Here is a 17,279-nt window from a genome sequence, read left to right as displayed (position 1 = left end):
AAAAGGAAAAACTGAAATAAGGAAAAAAGGTAAAACGGAAAAAAGGAAAAAAGGAAATAAGAAAAATCTATGTAAAGGAAAAAAGGAAAAACGAAATAAGGAAATGAGAAGAAAAGTAAATAAGGAAAAAGGGAAATACGGAAAAAGAAAAACAAAAAAAAAGGAAAAAAAATGAAAAAAAGGAAATACAGAAGAAATGAAAATAGGAAATAAAGAAATAAGGTAAAAAGGAAAAAAGTAAATAAGGAAAAAAGGAAAAAAGGAAAAATGAAAAAAAGAAAAAAGGAAAAAAAAAGAAAAAAAAATGAAATAAGGAATAAAGGAAATATGGAAAAAACGAAAAAAGGAATTAAGGATAAGAAGAAAAAAGGTAAAAAAAAGGAAAAAAGGAAAAAACGAAAATAGGAAAGAAGGAAAAAAGGAAAAAAGGAAATACGTAAGAGAGGAAAAAAGGAAATAAGGAAACGTGACGGATAAATGCCGGGAAAACTCCGTGTGACGTCGTTCTGGTTCCCGATACCGCGAGGTGACCTTGAGACGAGGCTCTGAGCGCTGATACGAAGCAGGATGCTAGCAGGTAGCAGAGTACCGTTTTAGCTGGTAGCGGTTGGCTTAATAAGGATTATTATCTAATACCTTATCAAACGAAGAAAACTTTCCGACCTTAGCCAGTTTTAATAGGTGATTATTAAGACATGTTTCCCTGAGCTCTTTGTCTCATGCATGCATTGGTAACCTCAGGCGATGTAAAACTCCTATCTACTTGTATAGAAACTAGGTCCCTTTGACGTCACGTGGAGTGGCATCGCATGGGCGCCAATCTGGCCTTTTTCAAATGAGGATAAAATTGACCCTTGCCATTCGTCTAAACCGGTATTTCTAAAACCAAATAATTTATATATTTTGAATACACTTATGTTCTTTAACGAATCGCAATCAATGCCTTTCGTTTTCTTTGATCAAGGAAACTTCCCTATTCGAGTTTTAAGACACTGAACATTCAAACTTCCGTTTCAAGACGCTATCTCGTTAGAAGATCGAGTTAAAGGTGCTCGCGGGGCAGTGAAGCATAGCCAGAAAAACAAATCTCCGAGTGACCACCAGGGGCAGTTTGAGGTTAATGGGTGGCCCTTGGCTTGAGCTTATGATGGGCCCTCTTTACTGCGGAATTCGGGTATCCTCCCCCGGAAATTTCAGGAAATTGAATGCCCTTAAATGGATTTCGACGTTACTTTCTCGCTTAACCCTTTCTAATACAGAGCCACTTCAGGGAGAAATCAAACTTCAAGATTTTTCATTTTGAAAACGTGAAAATTTTCCATCAAATCAATTTATCATGGTAGCTAAATATTTCATCGTTAAAATTTACACCACAAAATAATGTCAAGTTTCCCAAATAGGGCTGAAAATTTATACATTTTTGATGTTGCTTAGAAGCAACATTGGGTTATTAAGGTTTAAAAACTAGATAAAAGTCAACAAAAAACAAGCAATTTTGTGAGAAAAAATTATGTGAGAATTTCACAGCTTATAAAATTAAACAGTGTATCATGGTTCTTTTATCTATTTAGTGAAGTTGTTCCTTGAAACTGCACTGAAATCTTAAAAACCTCTAAAATAACCTTTTCTAAAAACCCCTTATAAGGCAGCGTCGTGTTCTCTTTTATTTTCTCATATCTTTATTTATTTTTAAATAATCTTTTCACTCTAATTTTGTTGTAAACAAAGCAACTAGCAACTAGAACTTTAGAATTGTAAAAAAAACTTTGGCTCAAGTAATCTGATTCTTATTTTTTTACACCTTTAACATACACTTCACGTCATGGGCATACACAGCAAGGGGCAGGCCGGAGCAGCTACCCCACCTGAAGCAAAAATCACAAATGTCTTTAAAGAAATAATATTTTTTCAAGCAAATATTTAAAAAAAACTTATAAAGAGCAGTTTCGGTTTCCTTAAAATGTTGATTTCATTCACCTTTTCCCTGCTCAATTCTTACCTACAACCTGAACTGTGAGGATGCCATCGACCAGCCTTGGTGACCACATAGAACCAGTGGGGTAGCCAGGAATTTGTTCAGAGGTGGGGGTCCAAAAGCAGGGGGAAATTTTTCGAAAAACAGGGTACTAAGTAGAGGGTTTTAAACAACAGTTGAGGAACTCGAATCTGGAATCCAGAGACCCAGAAAACCAGAAATCATGAATATTTGAAAATTCCTCCGCGTAGTGTTTTGACTTGCCACCAGTGGTGTCATGGCAAAATTAGCAGTGCCGGAACGCTCTCTCCTTAACTTTTTTTTACTTAAGTGATATATTACTCTGAGTGTTTTTTCATTTCAAGTTATTCTTTACATTTTTACACAATTTTTTGTTTTGATTACAAATGTATATATTAGAAATTTTTAGGCACCAAAATTTATAAAAGTGTTATTTTACTATTACATCTTTTCTTAATCACTTCCAGAATGGCGTTCTGGCACCATGACACCACTGCTTGCCACCTTGTGGCATCACTCTCTGAGCCTTGATCTGGGACGAATAGGAAGTTAACATGCTATGAACATATGCTAACAGCCTAGGCAGGGACACATAGGGATCTAAAATATGGAGATGCCTGAATTTATTTATAAATTAATTAATTAAAAAATATAGAAGCATTTGTGTAGATAAGACCAAAAATCCAGAAAAACCTGGCATTCAAAAAACCCTTTGGTCCCAAGCTTTCCGGAATTGAGTTCCTCAACTGTAATTATAATATTTTTCACAATCGAAAAACTACACTTTTAAGAGAAATATTTTGCCAATTCATGATTTTTCAATATTTTGTTCCCTTTCATAAGCAAAGTAATATTTTAATTATATGTACTGGGGGGTCTGGACCCCCCCGACCCTACCCCCCACTACACAACTACATAGAATGCGGCACTTAACTAAAGGAAAAAGCAATGCGGCAATTACTAAAAAGCAATAAAAATATGCAACGATGCTCGACTATAGATATTCACACTCAAGGTGAGTTGAAAAGAGGCAGATTGCTCAAGTGCAATGCCATTGCATTTCAAGGACGCATAATATCACCTTAGCATATGCTAAGCTGGCTCTAAAGATGGTAACGGAGTATTAACATATATTTTAGATGCCACTGAAATTTTTGCTATAAATATGTTAGAATTGTTAACTCCTACTTTTTCTCGAAAATTTGAATTTCTGACTTTCGCCAATGCAATTTTATATATTATTTTAAAAATTCTGCCATATCCACTATATTTAACTAAAGGTCATACCATACAAATAGACCAATTTTGGTATACCAACGGTAATCCCATGCCCCCCTACCCTAGTGTGACCTAGTAGGAGTAGTGTGTAAAATTTAAAAGTTGCTATACATGTCTTTTCTTCACACCCCTATGTCAGTGCAGATTGCTGCCAATCTGGTCTTCGTAGTTTACAAAAATTAGCAGGTGCAAAATCACTCATAATTTAAAAACTTTCCATCCAAGAATAACATTCACAATTAACTAAATTACTTTCATTAGGCCCGTTGAAAATTAGTAATCTTGTTGGCAACATATTGATGAACTGGTGTAAAAAAATGCTTTTAGAATTCAGATATGTACCTCAATTTTGGATTTCACAGTCCATTTAGCAACTTAAGTAACAATAGCTTTGAAACAAGGAGCTATGAACGCTTATGTCATAATAAAAAAAATCTATTGCTGCTTATGCTTGCTCAATTAGAATAAATTTCAGAAGCATTGGTAAACACCATTCATTTCTAGTGGTTGAAGGACATTTTAATTATACGAGCACCCTTTACAAAATAATTGCATTCCTCAAGACATATGGAAATGAATGGTAAATCATTTTCATCTGTTACAGAAAATCCAACTGAAGATCCAGCCGTTGCAATCGATGGTCGTTCCATAGAGAAACTGCGCTTCCATGAGATGGGTGGAAAAAATACCTTTTTTGTCAATAATTACAGGACAGCATTCAGACCGAAGTGAGTACCGTCCAAGCTTGGAAATTTCAGGGTAGTTTTAAATTCATAAACATATCCATATCATTCCGTCAGTAAAATTACCAATTGTATTTAAACAACTCAAGTCTCATATAATGTCCAATAATGAGGAGTATAAATGGAAAAAACAAGAAATCTGAAGTGGGGTGTGAATACATTACTTCATGACTTGGACTGCATTAGGTAATATCAAATATTTTCATCATTAAGATTCCTGTACTTCCATGGGATAAATATAATACCGGTACATCAATCGCTACTTTTGCCCAAAATTTGCTTTACTGTCCATTTCATTTCTTGTGCAGTTAAAACTTGAGCCATTCAACCTCAAATCAAAAACTGCTGATAGTTAGGGTTGCTGTGCTCTAGTGTAGTGAAAAACATGCAATTACAATAATTTCAAAGAGAGTTATCATGCAACAGCTAGGCAGAATGTAAAATAATGCTTTTTCATATGCATGATAAATTCCTGTTCAAAATGTCTATAAAATATGGGTTATTTTAAATAAAAATTAAAAAAGTAAGATTTCCTTAGGTGGAAAATTTTAAGGTGTTTTGCATACAGGGCTGGATTTACCGTAAGGCAAAATAGACACGTGCCTAGGGGCATTGCAGCACAAGTTACCTTCTGTTAACTCATGCGAGTGGCTATGCTTTATCATAAAAATCAGGGAGGGGGTGGAGCTCAAGTGAGGAGGGGTGCTCAATGGAGAGGTGCCTGTAGTATAACTTTGGGTAAATCCGGCCCTGACTGCATAACATGCAGAATGAAAATGAGATTTTTTTCCGGTATCCCTTTATCCCTTTCTGGCAGAATTAAAAAATGCTTCAATGATAATTCACATTTGCGTGACCCAATCAACCATTATGGCATGAATAAATGTCAACTTAAATCTTAACTTTTGTTCTAAAATTAATTTCATCAAGACAACCAGATATTGGCATCATTGATAGTTTACCATTGAAGCTATATATGTCATATTATGACTGCTTCGAGCAAGAAACACATTTATGGGCATGTATTCTTGCCTACCATATGAATTTATGATTGCTTAACCCTTTCGCGCCGAATGCCTCACCTGTGTGGCGAGGATTTTCTTCCTTAAACAACGAATGCCACACCAGTGCGTCCTGAATGTGCTTACCCTAACCAACGAATGCCGCGCCTGTGCGGCACAGGTCAAAAAAAGTGACCGTCGCGGACACAATAGACCCACGAACGCGGTCGCCCCTCACGATCCCCCTTAGCGCGAGCCCAGTCCCATCTTCGGCCGCTCAGTTTGACCCTTTCTTATCCTCTCCACGCGGTCAACTACTGTTATTTGCAGTGTGTTTTCCAAAAAAATATTTGTTGCTTACTTTTGAAATTCAAAGCTAGAAATGAATTCATCTTTTTTTGCTGACCACATGGAAATTTCAAACAAAATTGTAACGTTAATCTCAACGGCGTTATAGAACAACTAGTAAATACATTAAATCCGTCAAAATCAACGCTAGAACTTCGTTTAAAATTTCTGCACGCTCAGAAAAAAACACAAAATTCATTTTGAATGTAAAAAAATCGGTGCGAGGAACAAATATTTTCATATATTTTGCATTAATATTTTAGCCAGTTGACCGCGAACTCGGGCTAGGAAGGGGCTCATAATCCTTCCAGGGTCTGGGACAGAGGCCGAGGAAAGGGATCGGCGCCCTCTGAGTTGGGTCCAAAAATGGTTAGGGAGGGAACCACTGCCTTCAGTTGACGCGAAAACGCTTCGTACAAGGGAGTAAAGAAATCTTTCAAGAGACTCGTATTGAGGAAGAATTTCCCTGAACCAAGGTCCGGCACGAAAGGGTTAATGGAACACTGCATGAGAGAAAATGTAAATGATACATTTAAACAATCCATTCATTACTTGCCATTAAGTGTCATTTCTGGAGTAGTTAGACAGATAGTATGTATTGGTTTGATAAAAAAAATGTTTTGGCTGAATTTGGGTTATAATTTTTGAGGAATTGAAAATGACTTTTTTCTAGCATACAGATCGTCATCAGGAATAAGAAATAGCATTAAATCAATTTTACTATCATTCAATGCCTTATTATAAGTCATGAGCCATAAATCATGGGATTACATCAATTTTGTGAAAAGAAAGAAGAGGAATAATATGATTAACGCGTGTCATGTTTTTCTTACAAAAATGTAAACAAAATTGAAATTCCCATAAATCACAGCTATAGAATTCATATAAATTGTGCATCAATGCAATATATTGGTACCTATTTTGGATATATAGGTATTTTGGATCGTATCTCACTTTCATATTTCCTTGTTCCATTTTTTAATTTGTCAGTTACTTGCACATTGCTTTATCTATTCTTTATTGAGGAGATATGACTCTTTCAAAAAAGTTGTACCCGGTCAACTGTTTCAATAATAATTCTTAATCTAAAAAATTATCTCTCTTTATGTAAAATGGCTGTCGGGTCTTCTATTTGAGGTGAATATACACCTATTCAGAAATGTTGATCAAAACATGAGACTGCAAGGGTCAAATGTTCGTTGAATTGAGAAGGAGTGACCCATGTATAGGAACAAGAACCATATCACTACTCTGACTTACTTCTGTAATTCCAATTGCTATTCACATCAGCTGATTCAAAAAATTCTATCCTTACTGTTGAAAGTTTGAGACAAAAAAGAACCTTGTGCATACTATATTTTGGAATCAAACTATTCCGATGCCTCATACTTATAACTAGGGAGTAATGAAGGCCTGGTTGAAATTGAAGTCAATTATCCTAGCAATCATTTTACTGTTGAATTTTTCGTAGTATTTATTTACTTTTTCTAACATTTTATTGGTTATGTGGTTTTACAGTGATGGAGAAAATAATGGAGTTGTCTTTACCAAGGAACACCTGAAGTGGAACCAATTATTCGAAGTGCAAATTGAAAGACCAACATCAAAATTTCCTTATGGACTTGGAATTGGGATCACTACCAATAATCCCAATGAATTAGCAATTCCAGACCATATGAATACATTGAAGTAAGTTAACCCTTTCGAGACGGCGGAGTTTTCGTCTTAGCATGACTGCTGTACTGAGCCCCAAGAGACTCTTCTTTCTCGTGGTACGGAGCATTTTTGGAGGGCATTCGTTAAGAAGGGTTTCGCTGAACCTTTTTCGACCCCTCCACGCTGGGACTTCGCATTATCTTGGACTTCGAGAGTAGTTGTGCTCCCTCCTTACCAGGTTTACGACCATACCTGCGGCATTGGTTCGCGGTCAACTTATGTATTGCTTATATAAAGATAAAGGTATTTACTTCACTGCCCCAAAATATCACAACATATGCATACATTAACAGTGAGATTAGATAGCCTTTTAGTAATTAGATAGTAGATTAAGATAAGTCTTGATTAGGGGTTGCCATTACATACAAATAAGGCAATGCTCGGCAGTACATTTTATAATAACCTTTAAACAAAAGTGGCTCTTCTATGAGTCCTTCATAGAAACATTTGTCCATGTGCATGTATACAATCTTGAAAACATACAAAATATGACTAGAATACACTAATAGGAAAATTAACATGAAATGAAATTATAATGAATTTTGTAACAAAATAAGTTTAAGCAATTAAACGAACAGATTATTTAATTGCCTCAAATAAAAATTCAATATTTTTATGACTAAACAACCAGTCTCTCAGTTTTTTTACAAATTCAGATTCGCTATTACAAATATATGCATTTAGCAAATGGATAATTGTTGCTTGCACGTAAATTACAGACTTTGTATTGAATTCCTCATTTTTATCTGAGCATTGTCAAATTTTAAACGAAGTTCTAAGGCCATTATTAAAGCATTTAACGCAGCAACAATTTCCATGTTGATGTTTATACATGACTTGAGATATAAGTTTATATTTGTCGTAGAATTTCGTTTAAAAATTGTAAACGCTGCTCAAAAGACAAATAATTCAATTTTTAGTGTATATTTCTTGAGAAATGAACGAATATTTATTTTGAAAATTGACTGTATAAACAATTGAATGACCGCTGTCCCGTACCGCTGAGAGGGGTTCTAAAAGACGAAGGGTCCGGGTACCTGCTCCCGGATTCCTAGGGTTAATCCTAAACCCCGAAGCGTTGGATCCCGAGACAAAGATGTCGTAAACCCACGACCGTCCTAAAAGGGGGGGAGCTAGAAAACATATATATATGGCTTTCGATATCCTGGCCGGGTAATTCTCACACGCATAAATACGCCCGTCGTCTCCCCGGTCAGGAAACGTCCACACGTATATATACGTGTACAGTAGGGAAAAGGTTAATAAGATACTATAATTGACATTAATTAAAGTAAATCAATACTCTTGCATCACTATTTAAGAGGTTGAAAATTAAATGAGTCAAAATAATTGATTAAGTGATCACATAGCTGATGCGTGCTTAAAAGTGAAAGCATATATAAGTGATTTAATCTTATAAACATTTAGCATACCCCACTTCATAATCATCACTTAATTGCTAGATACATAAACCGATGGCAGTACAAATATCTTATATTGATTTAATCTTATAAACATAGTATCATATTCTCCACTTCATAATCATGACTCAGTTACTTTATAAATAAACCAATGGTAGTGCAAATGGAAACACGATGACAAATATCCTTTTGTCTAATTTCAATGAATATACAAAGTATATTTAACAAAACAGTAGCTGTTAACATTGGATTGGTCCAGACATAGGTATCCTAATTCCTCTTTATTAAAAGCACTGGATTACATTGATAGCTTACATTTTGCATGTAAAATATGATTAGAGAACATGAATGATATAATATTAATTTACATTGCACAAGTTAATATGACCATAATATGTACTGGTAACACTATTCCCTCTTCATAGATATTATTTTTATTACAGTATTCCACCAATTAAAGCAATTTTCCATTAAGTATTGAAGAAGCATGTTAGCAAACTCCCGTCCCTTAATGGAACTCCCCCTTCAATTTACAAGAAAAAAACCCTCCCAGAGCTCAGAAAATTTAAAAGTTTAATCCATTTTACTTAAATGGCTTGATATAACTAATAGAATAGTGTAAGGGTTAAAAAAATATCTCTCAGAAAGCCGAAAAACTGACCATTTTGAACCATTTATCTTAAAATTCCACAATTTATTAATCTCGCACCTATCGCTTATCCTGGTGGGTATTCCATACTCTCACACACCAGTATTAGTTGAACTAAATCCCCCCCCCCCCCAGCCTTAACTCCTCGCTGCTCATTTGGATTTTATAGCATATGGATTTAAATTAATGTTTCACGAAGCCTAATGGCCCATTAAAGCACAGGCTAATGATTGAAGCATTTATCCACGTAAGAAGAAGCATTACAATTACGTAAAATCATAAAATCGACAACAGAGGACTTTTAATAGCTTATACTGACTAATTTTTGATCCAATTTGAGCCCCCTTCAGTTGAAGGGAACAGACAAAACCTTTTCAAATGACCACAAAGTCACCCAAAGTTAGGTATAATATTGCAAAAAATGCTGGAAAATGGAATTTTCATTTTATTCTGGTGATATGGGTTGTTCAGATGATTTGAAGATGAACTAACGCACATTTCTACAGAGGAAACTTTTATAATAATAATTTCATGCTGTCACCATATTTTCTCTGGGTTAAAGCATGTTAAATGCATTACAATAAATGGAAAATTAATTTATCACACCACCTGAATTTATATTCTTTCTAGGGCGGGAACTTGGATGTACTATGATCGACGCCAATTCCATAATAGTACTCTGATCATCAAAGACATTGGGCGCAACATTGATGAATTGCAGGTAAGATGCAATTTTATTAGTTCATCAAAAGTGGGTATTCATTGCCACTTGGATACTTCATTCATCTTCTGAATGAAAATGTCACTTTAACCAGCAATAATTTTCTTGAAACTTACACTTCAGTGGAGTTGACAAAACTATCAGTGTAAGTCGGTCGTTACCATGTTCATGTTTCCGGACTAAATTTTTCTACAGAGTTTTGTGAGCAAAATTGAGAAAGCCATTTGTAACTGAGATTCAGGCAAATGGCGAAAAAATTTACTTTACTCATCCTAAGATTTTCAAGATGATTGGGTAAATCTTAAATGAGAACATTATAGTTTGTATGCTATTGCCAAAAAAGACAAAATATGACTGGATAAAGGGGGTTGGATTCCTCTTAGGGGGCCAGAATCCCTTTCACTATTATGAAATCAATTCATGGGTACAATTTATAACAAAAATTTACTATTTTAATAAATATTCTTCAATAGAATGAGTTATCATGTTGACCTCGCAAAATATTTTAAGCTATTTCTCGAAGTATGCACACCCTTTCTTCTTCAGCTACGGATGAATTGCTTTTTGCTTATTTGATTTATTTTTCTTGATTCATTTTTTTATATTATAAGTGCACTCTCAAATCATCTCTCAAAATTGCAGCGAGGTGATCAAATTGGAATTATGATCAAGGACCCAGGTGTTTTGCACATCTTCATAAATGTAAATGACATGGGACCAGGAAGCAAAGGAATCCCAGCTGGAGTCCATGGTGTGGTTGAGCTAAGGGGGAAAACTGTCCAAGTATCAATCATAGAAAAGCATGCTAAGCTCTTACCCACTACATGAAAGAGAATATGAAGCAATGTGATTTTGTACCACCATAATTAATGAATCCTGAACAGGACACTCAGTGAAAAAATTAAATACCTATCTTTAAAAAAATTTCCCTGAGTAATTGAGTTCACAATTCTTCTTGACTAAATACTTTTATGTTACCTTATAGAAGACTTGTGGCCAGAGCCAAAAAAATGAATCGCAATTGAGTTTTTTTATTAAGTAGATGAATTGAATTGTTATCATGCATTAAAAAATTTACGAGCTGCAATGTACACCAAGTATATTTTTCCTTAAACTAGGGTCAAAGGTAAGTCGTCTTAACTTGATTGGAAAACAAAAACCTCTGCATGGTTAAAAATATATTCCAGAGTTTAAACCTTGGAATTTTATATAAGCCTCTAGGCATGTCATATCTCTGGAAATAATAAAGATATAAAAGCATGAATTGTCTTATTTCAAATGCCTTAAAATTAAAGAAATTATTTACTGATTGTTTTACAGAATGTAAAAAAAAAAATAATATTGGTTTATAGGAATACATATTTTCAAAACGATTTTTAACAATATAGCCAACCCTTTCATTTTCCTCATACCTATTTTACATGTTACTGGTAATGATGACTAAAGTCAAAGCATTATTTTCAATTCACCCATTTTGAGTGCTTTCATTCAACCTGTTAGCATCTGCATTAAGTTGTTGTATCTTCTCATTTAAACATGTTCCTTCCTTAGTGTATACTGCATTGGGTGACCATAAATATTTTTGCATGGACTAGGAAATTGTGGTACCTGGAACCAGTTGTGGATCCAGGATCGGGACAAGAGGGGGGCTAAGTGGGGAGTTGGCACAAAATACCATTGTCTAGTGTAAATTGGATAACCAAGGTTGGGGGATCTCCAGCCCCCCTGTCAGCCTCTCTGGATCAGTAGCATAGCCAGGAATTTTGTTTGGGGGGTCCAAAACCAGGGGGAAATTTTTTGAAAAAAAGGGGACTAAGTTGAGGGTTTTAAACTAATTTTACTACTTTTCATAATCAAAAAAACTTAATTTTTCTGAGACTTCTTTTGTTGATTCATGATTTTTCAATATTTGGTTTTCTTTTGTGATGCAAAGTAAGTGTGCTTTTATATTTCGGGAGATGTCCGGACCCCCTTAACTCCCCTCTCGCTACGCCACTGCTCTGGGTCTACCTCTGGATTGTAACATACCAAAGGTGTGTAAAATAGACCGTGCATGTAGGGATGAATTGCAAAACAATTTGTTAAAGTATGTAAATATATCAGAAAATATGACTAAATACTTTTGTACAAAGTGGAAACCTTCAAAAATTTTGATTTTATCTAGTGTGTGTTCAGACCCAATTGGGGGACCCTATTGTCCCCTTAGTTCACCCTCCCCACAGATCCACCATTGCCTTGGACAGTGGTAAGGATTTTGGCTACCTGCCCTGTGGATTGGGGTTCAAATCCCAGACATGGTAGAGATATTTTGGATACTCCAAGAACCCTGATAATTTCTTAGTGGATAACACTACAAATACAGAATTCCATCCATCAGAGTGGATGTTAAGCCATATGTTGAAAGCAGGCCAATGCAGATTCTGGATTTCTCTCCACCCTTCCATAATTTCCCTTTCTTATGGTGCAAGAGACCTCAACTGTTGGTGGCCAACTCCAGACACCATACCATTGAAGTGCGGTGGAGGGAGGGGCTGGAAAAGGGAAGAGAAATGAATGAGATATAACCTTAGAAAAAGCACTGCACTGGGAGATGTAAGAAGAATTTTCTGGGATTGGAGACAAGAGCTTGATCTTTCGTTTGTGAAAAAGTCTACAGGGAAACTGTCCAAGTTTTTGGCCCATGTAGAAGGCAAGTATCAGCAAATACTTAGTACATAAGTCATAAGTAATAAACATCAAGTTACTTAAGTACAGAATTTAAGTACAGAGGTAGTTTGTAAATGTAGATATAAATTTGCCTATCTCAATGGAACGCATTTCTATCATTCCTTTTTTCAATCCATTTCCAGCTTCTAGAGCTTTTTGAGGTGAAAATTCGAGGGCCTTAAGCTTTTCCTAGAGAAGTTGCTTGCAATAGCAGCAAATACCATTTAATTGTGAAAGCTTCTTAAAACATAATGATCAATTGATCTGTTTGGCTTACTGGTAATTTGCCACGAATGACGTTTAGGGGGTCAATATTCCAAGTCTTTATCTCTTCATGTGCAAATTCCGATTAAAAGATGCTGTTTTGAGGGAAAACATATTTAGAACAGCCGTTCCCATGGTCACATTTCAGATGAATAGCAGTTTTAGCAGGTATGTACTTATAATATTTAATAAAATGACAATTTTACGTTTATTTTATTTAAAATAAAAATTTATGAATTAAAAGCTCAACAATCGTTGTATTCATGGAAATTATTTTGGTTGAATCCCTTACATTAAGTATCATGGGACGTTTACTTATAAATGAGCGACCTTGCAAATTATATCGCCTGCCTGTATAGAGCACCATGTATCACTTCCATATACTGGGGAAAACTGGCAATTTTCTTCCCAATTGAATCCATATAATTGGTACTTTATGTGTTCATTTGTAACCGTGACTTATATTCCCCCTCGATTTAATAGGCCTTTTTAGCTAACAAGTGGATCAAGTAAATCGTATTACGGGTGTCGCAACAGCCAGGATACATATGTAGTGCGGGTCTAGGTTCTTAAGGATACCTTGTTTTCCATACCAAAGTACAGTCGGATTCAAAAGTACATATAGCAAAAAAAAGGAGCGGTGCTACTTTCATCGCAGTTTTGAAATCGAGTTTTGGTGTTTTATATTGCACCAGTGGGAGGGAAAATTGGAACAACACTTCCCGCAATATTTTTAGAACAACATCATTAAAGGGAAATGTATGTGGGATATGTGCAGTGTTTAAAACCTTATAAATTGTGCAGGTCATGCTAGATAATAAATCTACGTCCAGAATGTCACTTTACTTCCTCTCATAAGTTGGCCGATCGATCGAAGTATAGTCTTACAATCAACGCTGAAGCTTTTCGATCAGCGATAGCGAACAAAACATACAAATGAAATATCCGCCACAATATCACAGCAATTAATGCCACTGAGTGTTAAAATTCAGTTTGATTTAGTGACGCTAGAAGACTGGTTCATTCCCTTTCCTGACAAAGCTCGTAATGAATCCCTTTCGGAGTCAACGAGTGAAATGGACTAGTGGTTAAGGAGAAGATTTATTATTGCAGTAATCCAAAGCCAGTGTTTCGAACCTCTCTGCAATAATGTTCTTTCAGTTACATGGTATGGCAGTAACAATTTTTTAAAACCACTTTAACACATATTAACTTAATTAAACACTGCTGTCGTTATAAAATTTTTAATGGAGAAAATTCTCTTTTTGCTTTCAGCAGATATCATTATTCGTTTTTACGAAATATCAATGCACCAATAATATGGAAAATATTTCAGTCAGGTAAACTGCTTCATCAAGTCCTCTTTCGTATTACCCGAATATTCTATCGTGACCTTGACGAACACTTAGCGACCATGTGAGATTGCTCTTGCTGCACTCAAATATATACATTAGGCCGGCCCATATTTTTCAGAATTGCGAAAAGTTATGTTTTCCTGGTCTCAAAATGATCCAAATGAGGTCTATATTCACGTGTTGAAATTTGGTTACTTTAAAATAACGGCAACCGGTGCCCCAAGGGCCCTAAGTACTAACGACCCTCAATTGAGTTTTTTGGGGTCAAAAAAGTGCTATTTCTATGTAAAACGTAAAAGTAACGTCCCTTTGGACTAATTTTCTGTTTGCTTTGGCCTATTTCTAAGCGTTTAGGAGATATCGTCCGTCGTAATACAATCCTCCCCTGGGCGCCACCCCGCACCGCGGCACCGCTGAGGTACGGCCCGCACCACTTAGGGTGCCTTCACAGCTCTGCGTTGCGAAAACAAATGAAAGGCAAAAAGCGTCGGCTCCTAAAAATCAGCCTGTGAGCATGTCATCTTATGATTTCGAACTAAACGCACAAGACATACGTTGTTTTCTGCATGTTTACCCAATTTCATTTCTTAAAATGCTCTTCTTAACTATAAATAGCATTTGAAGTTAATATGGCGACCATAAAGTCGATAATAATGCATGTAGTGATGGCCCTTGCCTATGCATTATTATGACCTTTAAATTTTATTTCCTAACTCGGAATATTCGAAAGATAGCTAATTACATGCACTCAATGAACATGAGTAACGTGGAATGTTATCAGGAATATTTATTAATGATATTTATTGTTCAAACAGATTGTCCTAGTCATGTTATCTAAATAGCTCTGAGTAGATCATGAGGTCACAATTATTGGATATAAAATGGAATTTTAACGACCTTATTTCTGCATGTTTACCCAATTTCATTTCTTAAAATGCTCTTCTTAACTATAAATAGCATTTGAAGTTAATATGGCGACCATAAAGTCGATAATAATGCATGTAGTGATGGCCCTTGCCTATGTATTATTATGACCTTTAAATTTTATTTCCTAACTCGGAATATTCGACAAATAGCTAATTACATACACTCAATGAACATGAGTAACGTGGAATGTTATCAGGAATATTTATTAATGATATCTATTGTTCAAACAGATTGTCCTAGTCATGTTATCTAAATAGCTCTAACTGAGTAGATCATGAGGGCACAATTATTGGATATAAAATGGAATTTTAACTACCTTAGCTACCAAAAAGCACCTCTCACGCTGTATTTAGCTTTTGATACCATTTACGGGTATGAGTTACGCTAATCTATGCTCCTCAGTGATTGTAATCTAATTTAGGGTTAACATTTGTCTTATGTTTAGGAAAGATACGAAATATCTAAGCTGAACACTTCAAAATAATAGTAAATAATGAAATAAATAGCATTTGCCACTCCCATTAGAGCTAATATTGCATATTTGTATACCCAGAAACAAACACCAATTCGAAATCGTCGGCGTACTGCCACCTTGACGCAGAGAAAATCCGACAGGTTCAGTTTTTCTGCGACGACGCAGCGAGCTGGAGACGTGACGTCATCAATTCTCAAAGACGGGCTCTGATTGGCTCGCTAGCCGCGGCGTCAACGCAACGCCGAACTGTGAAGGCCCCCTTACGGCTTCCCCTCAACCCCCTCCCCTCCGAAATACAAATCACAAATGCACCAACTGTTTTAGCCAGGGATAAACTGTTGCCGGAAAAATTAATGTTCCAAATCTTTTTGTGTAACAATGTCACATTATCATAACCAAAAATGGATTAACAATGTTAACAAATTGCATACTTCCATACGAATGTATGAATTAAAATATTGTTATGCACACAATATATGCCCAATGCAATTGCACCTTATGGATGCTTTCTGAATATGTTCGCTTCATTTAGGTTAATTGTCAACTGACGAATGTAATATTCTGTCAATACCTTAATGACATTCCATTTTACAGGATTTGTACCAGCACCTTAATTTTCACAAAAATTACATGTAAAATGTTTCATTTTATGTTATCATTCACAAATATATCAAAATATATTTTATTTTTACAACATCTCCTTGGTAAAATAGTCAAAGGTATATAGAAAATAGTTTTAATGCTGTTACTTGTACAAAGTAGTAGGTAGAAATTACATGCACACCATTTAATAGCATTTAAAATTATCAAATTAATCATTTCAAATGCTATTAAAATAATATTGTTACAAAGTCGAGAAAAAATATCAACAACAATAATACAAATCGACCTTAGAGCAATGGGTACAACTTATTCTGGTCAGGGTGTTACTTAATTACATTTTCATAGTCGCAATATACTAAGACCTGCCTATTCTGAGTCATTTCTTACCAACTGTAAGATGCAATATTAAATCTCTACTCTCCTGCCCCAAGTCTAATCTATAGCTGGAAAAAATACATGCATTAGTTACAAAAATAAAAAAGGCTCTATATAATATTATCGAAAAACATCACAAAAACAGTGAAGCAAATAGTACCATAAGCACTGGAATAAATATGACAGCAACATATCATTTATTATATTCAATGGTTTCGCATATTTAAATACAAATCACAAATGCACCAACTGTTTTAGCCAGGGATAAGTCATATTTGCATGTTATCAAATAACCTTTACAATTTGCAAAACAAATACAATGACAAGAAACAATGACAAAAACAATGACATCTCAGGCAAAAATATCTGTGCTGTGACTGCACTAAATCTGCACTGTAACTGGACTAAACTTTGCGTTTAGCACAGTCACAGTACACTCTTCTGTACTAGACTGTACTATGGCAGCTAGAATTTGAGAAGAACTGTACTGTAACAGTGCTGGATCACTGTGCTTGAACTGTGCTAGAGGTCAGACTGCACTGTGACTGGGCTGGGTAACATGACTGGAACTGTACTATAGCTCAAACTGGACTGTGACAGGGCTATAAAACATGACTGGAAGTGTACTGTGGCAAAAAGTGGACTGTGACTGGGCTGGGTAACTGGACTTGAACTGCACTATAGCTCAAACTGGACTGTGA

At 35.4% G+C, this 17,279-nt stretch overlaps 1 protein-coding gene across 1 annotated transcript; it reads left to right on the top strand.

Annotated features, from left to right (window-relative positions):
• Positions 1–3,847: 3,847 nt before the first annotated feature.
• On the top strand, positions 3,848–11,133 carry LOC124160504 (neuralized-like protein 4). Its single transcript, XM_046536360.1, has 4 exons — positions 3,848–4,002; positions 6,885–7,055; positions 9,783–9,873; positions 10,516–11,133. Exons 1-4 carry the CDS (start codon positions 3,848–3,850, stop codon positions 10,699–10,701), a joined length of 603 nt encoding a protein of 200 aa, XP_046392316.1. The 3' UTR covers positions 10,702–11,133.
• Positions 11,134–17,279: the final 6,146 nt, after the last annotated feature.

Source organism: Ischnura elegans, chromosome 6, assembly GCF_921293095.1.
Source record: "Ischnura elegans chromosome 6, ioIscEleg1.1, whole genome shotgun sequence".
In the NCBI taxonomy this organism is placed as follows: domain Eukaryota; kingdom Metazoa; phylum Arthropoda; class Insecta; order Odonata; family Coenagrionidae; genus Ischnura; species Ischnura elegans.
This window is presented reverse-complemented; position numbering and strand designations above follow the sequence as displayed.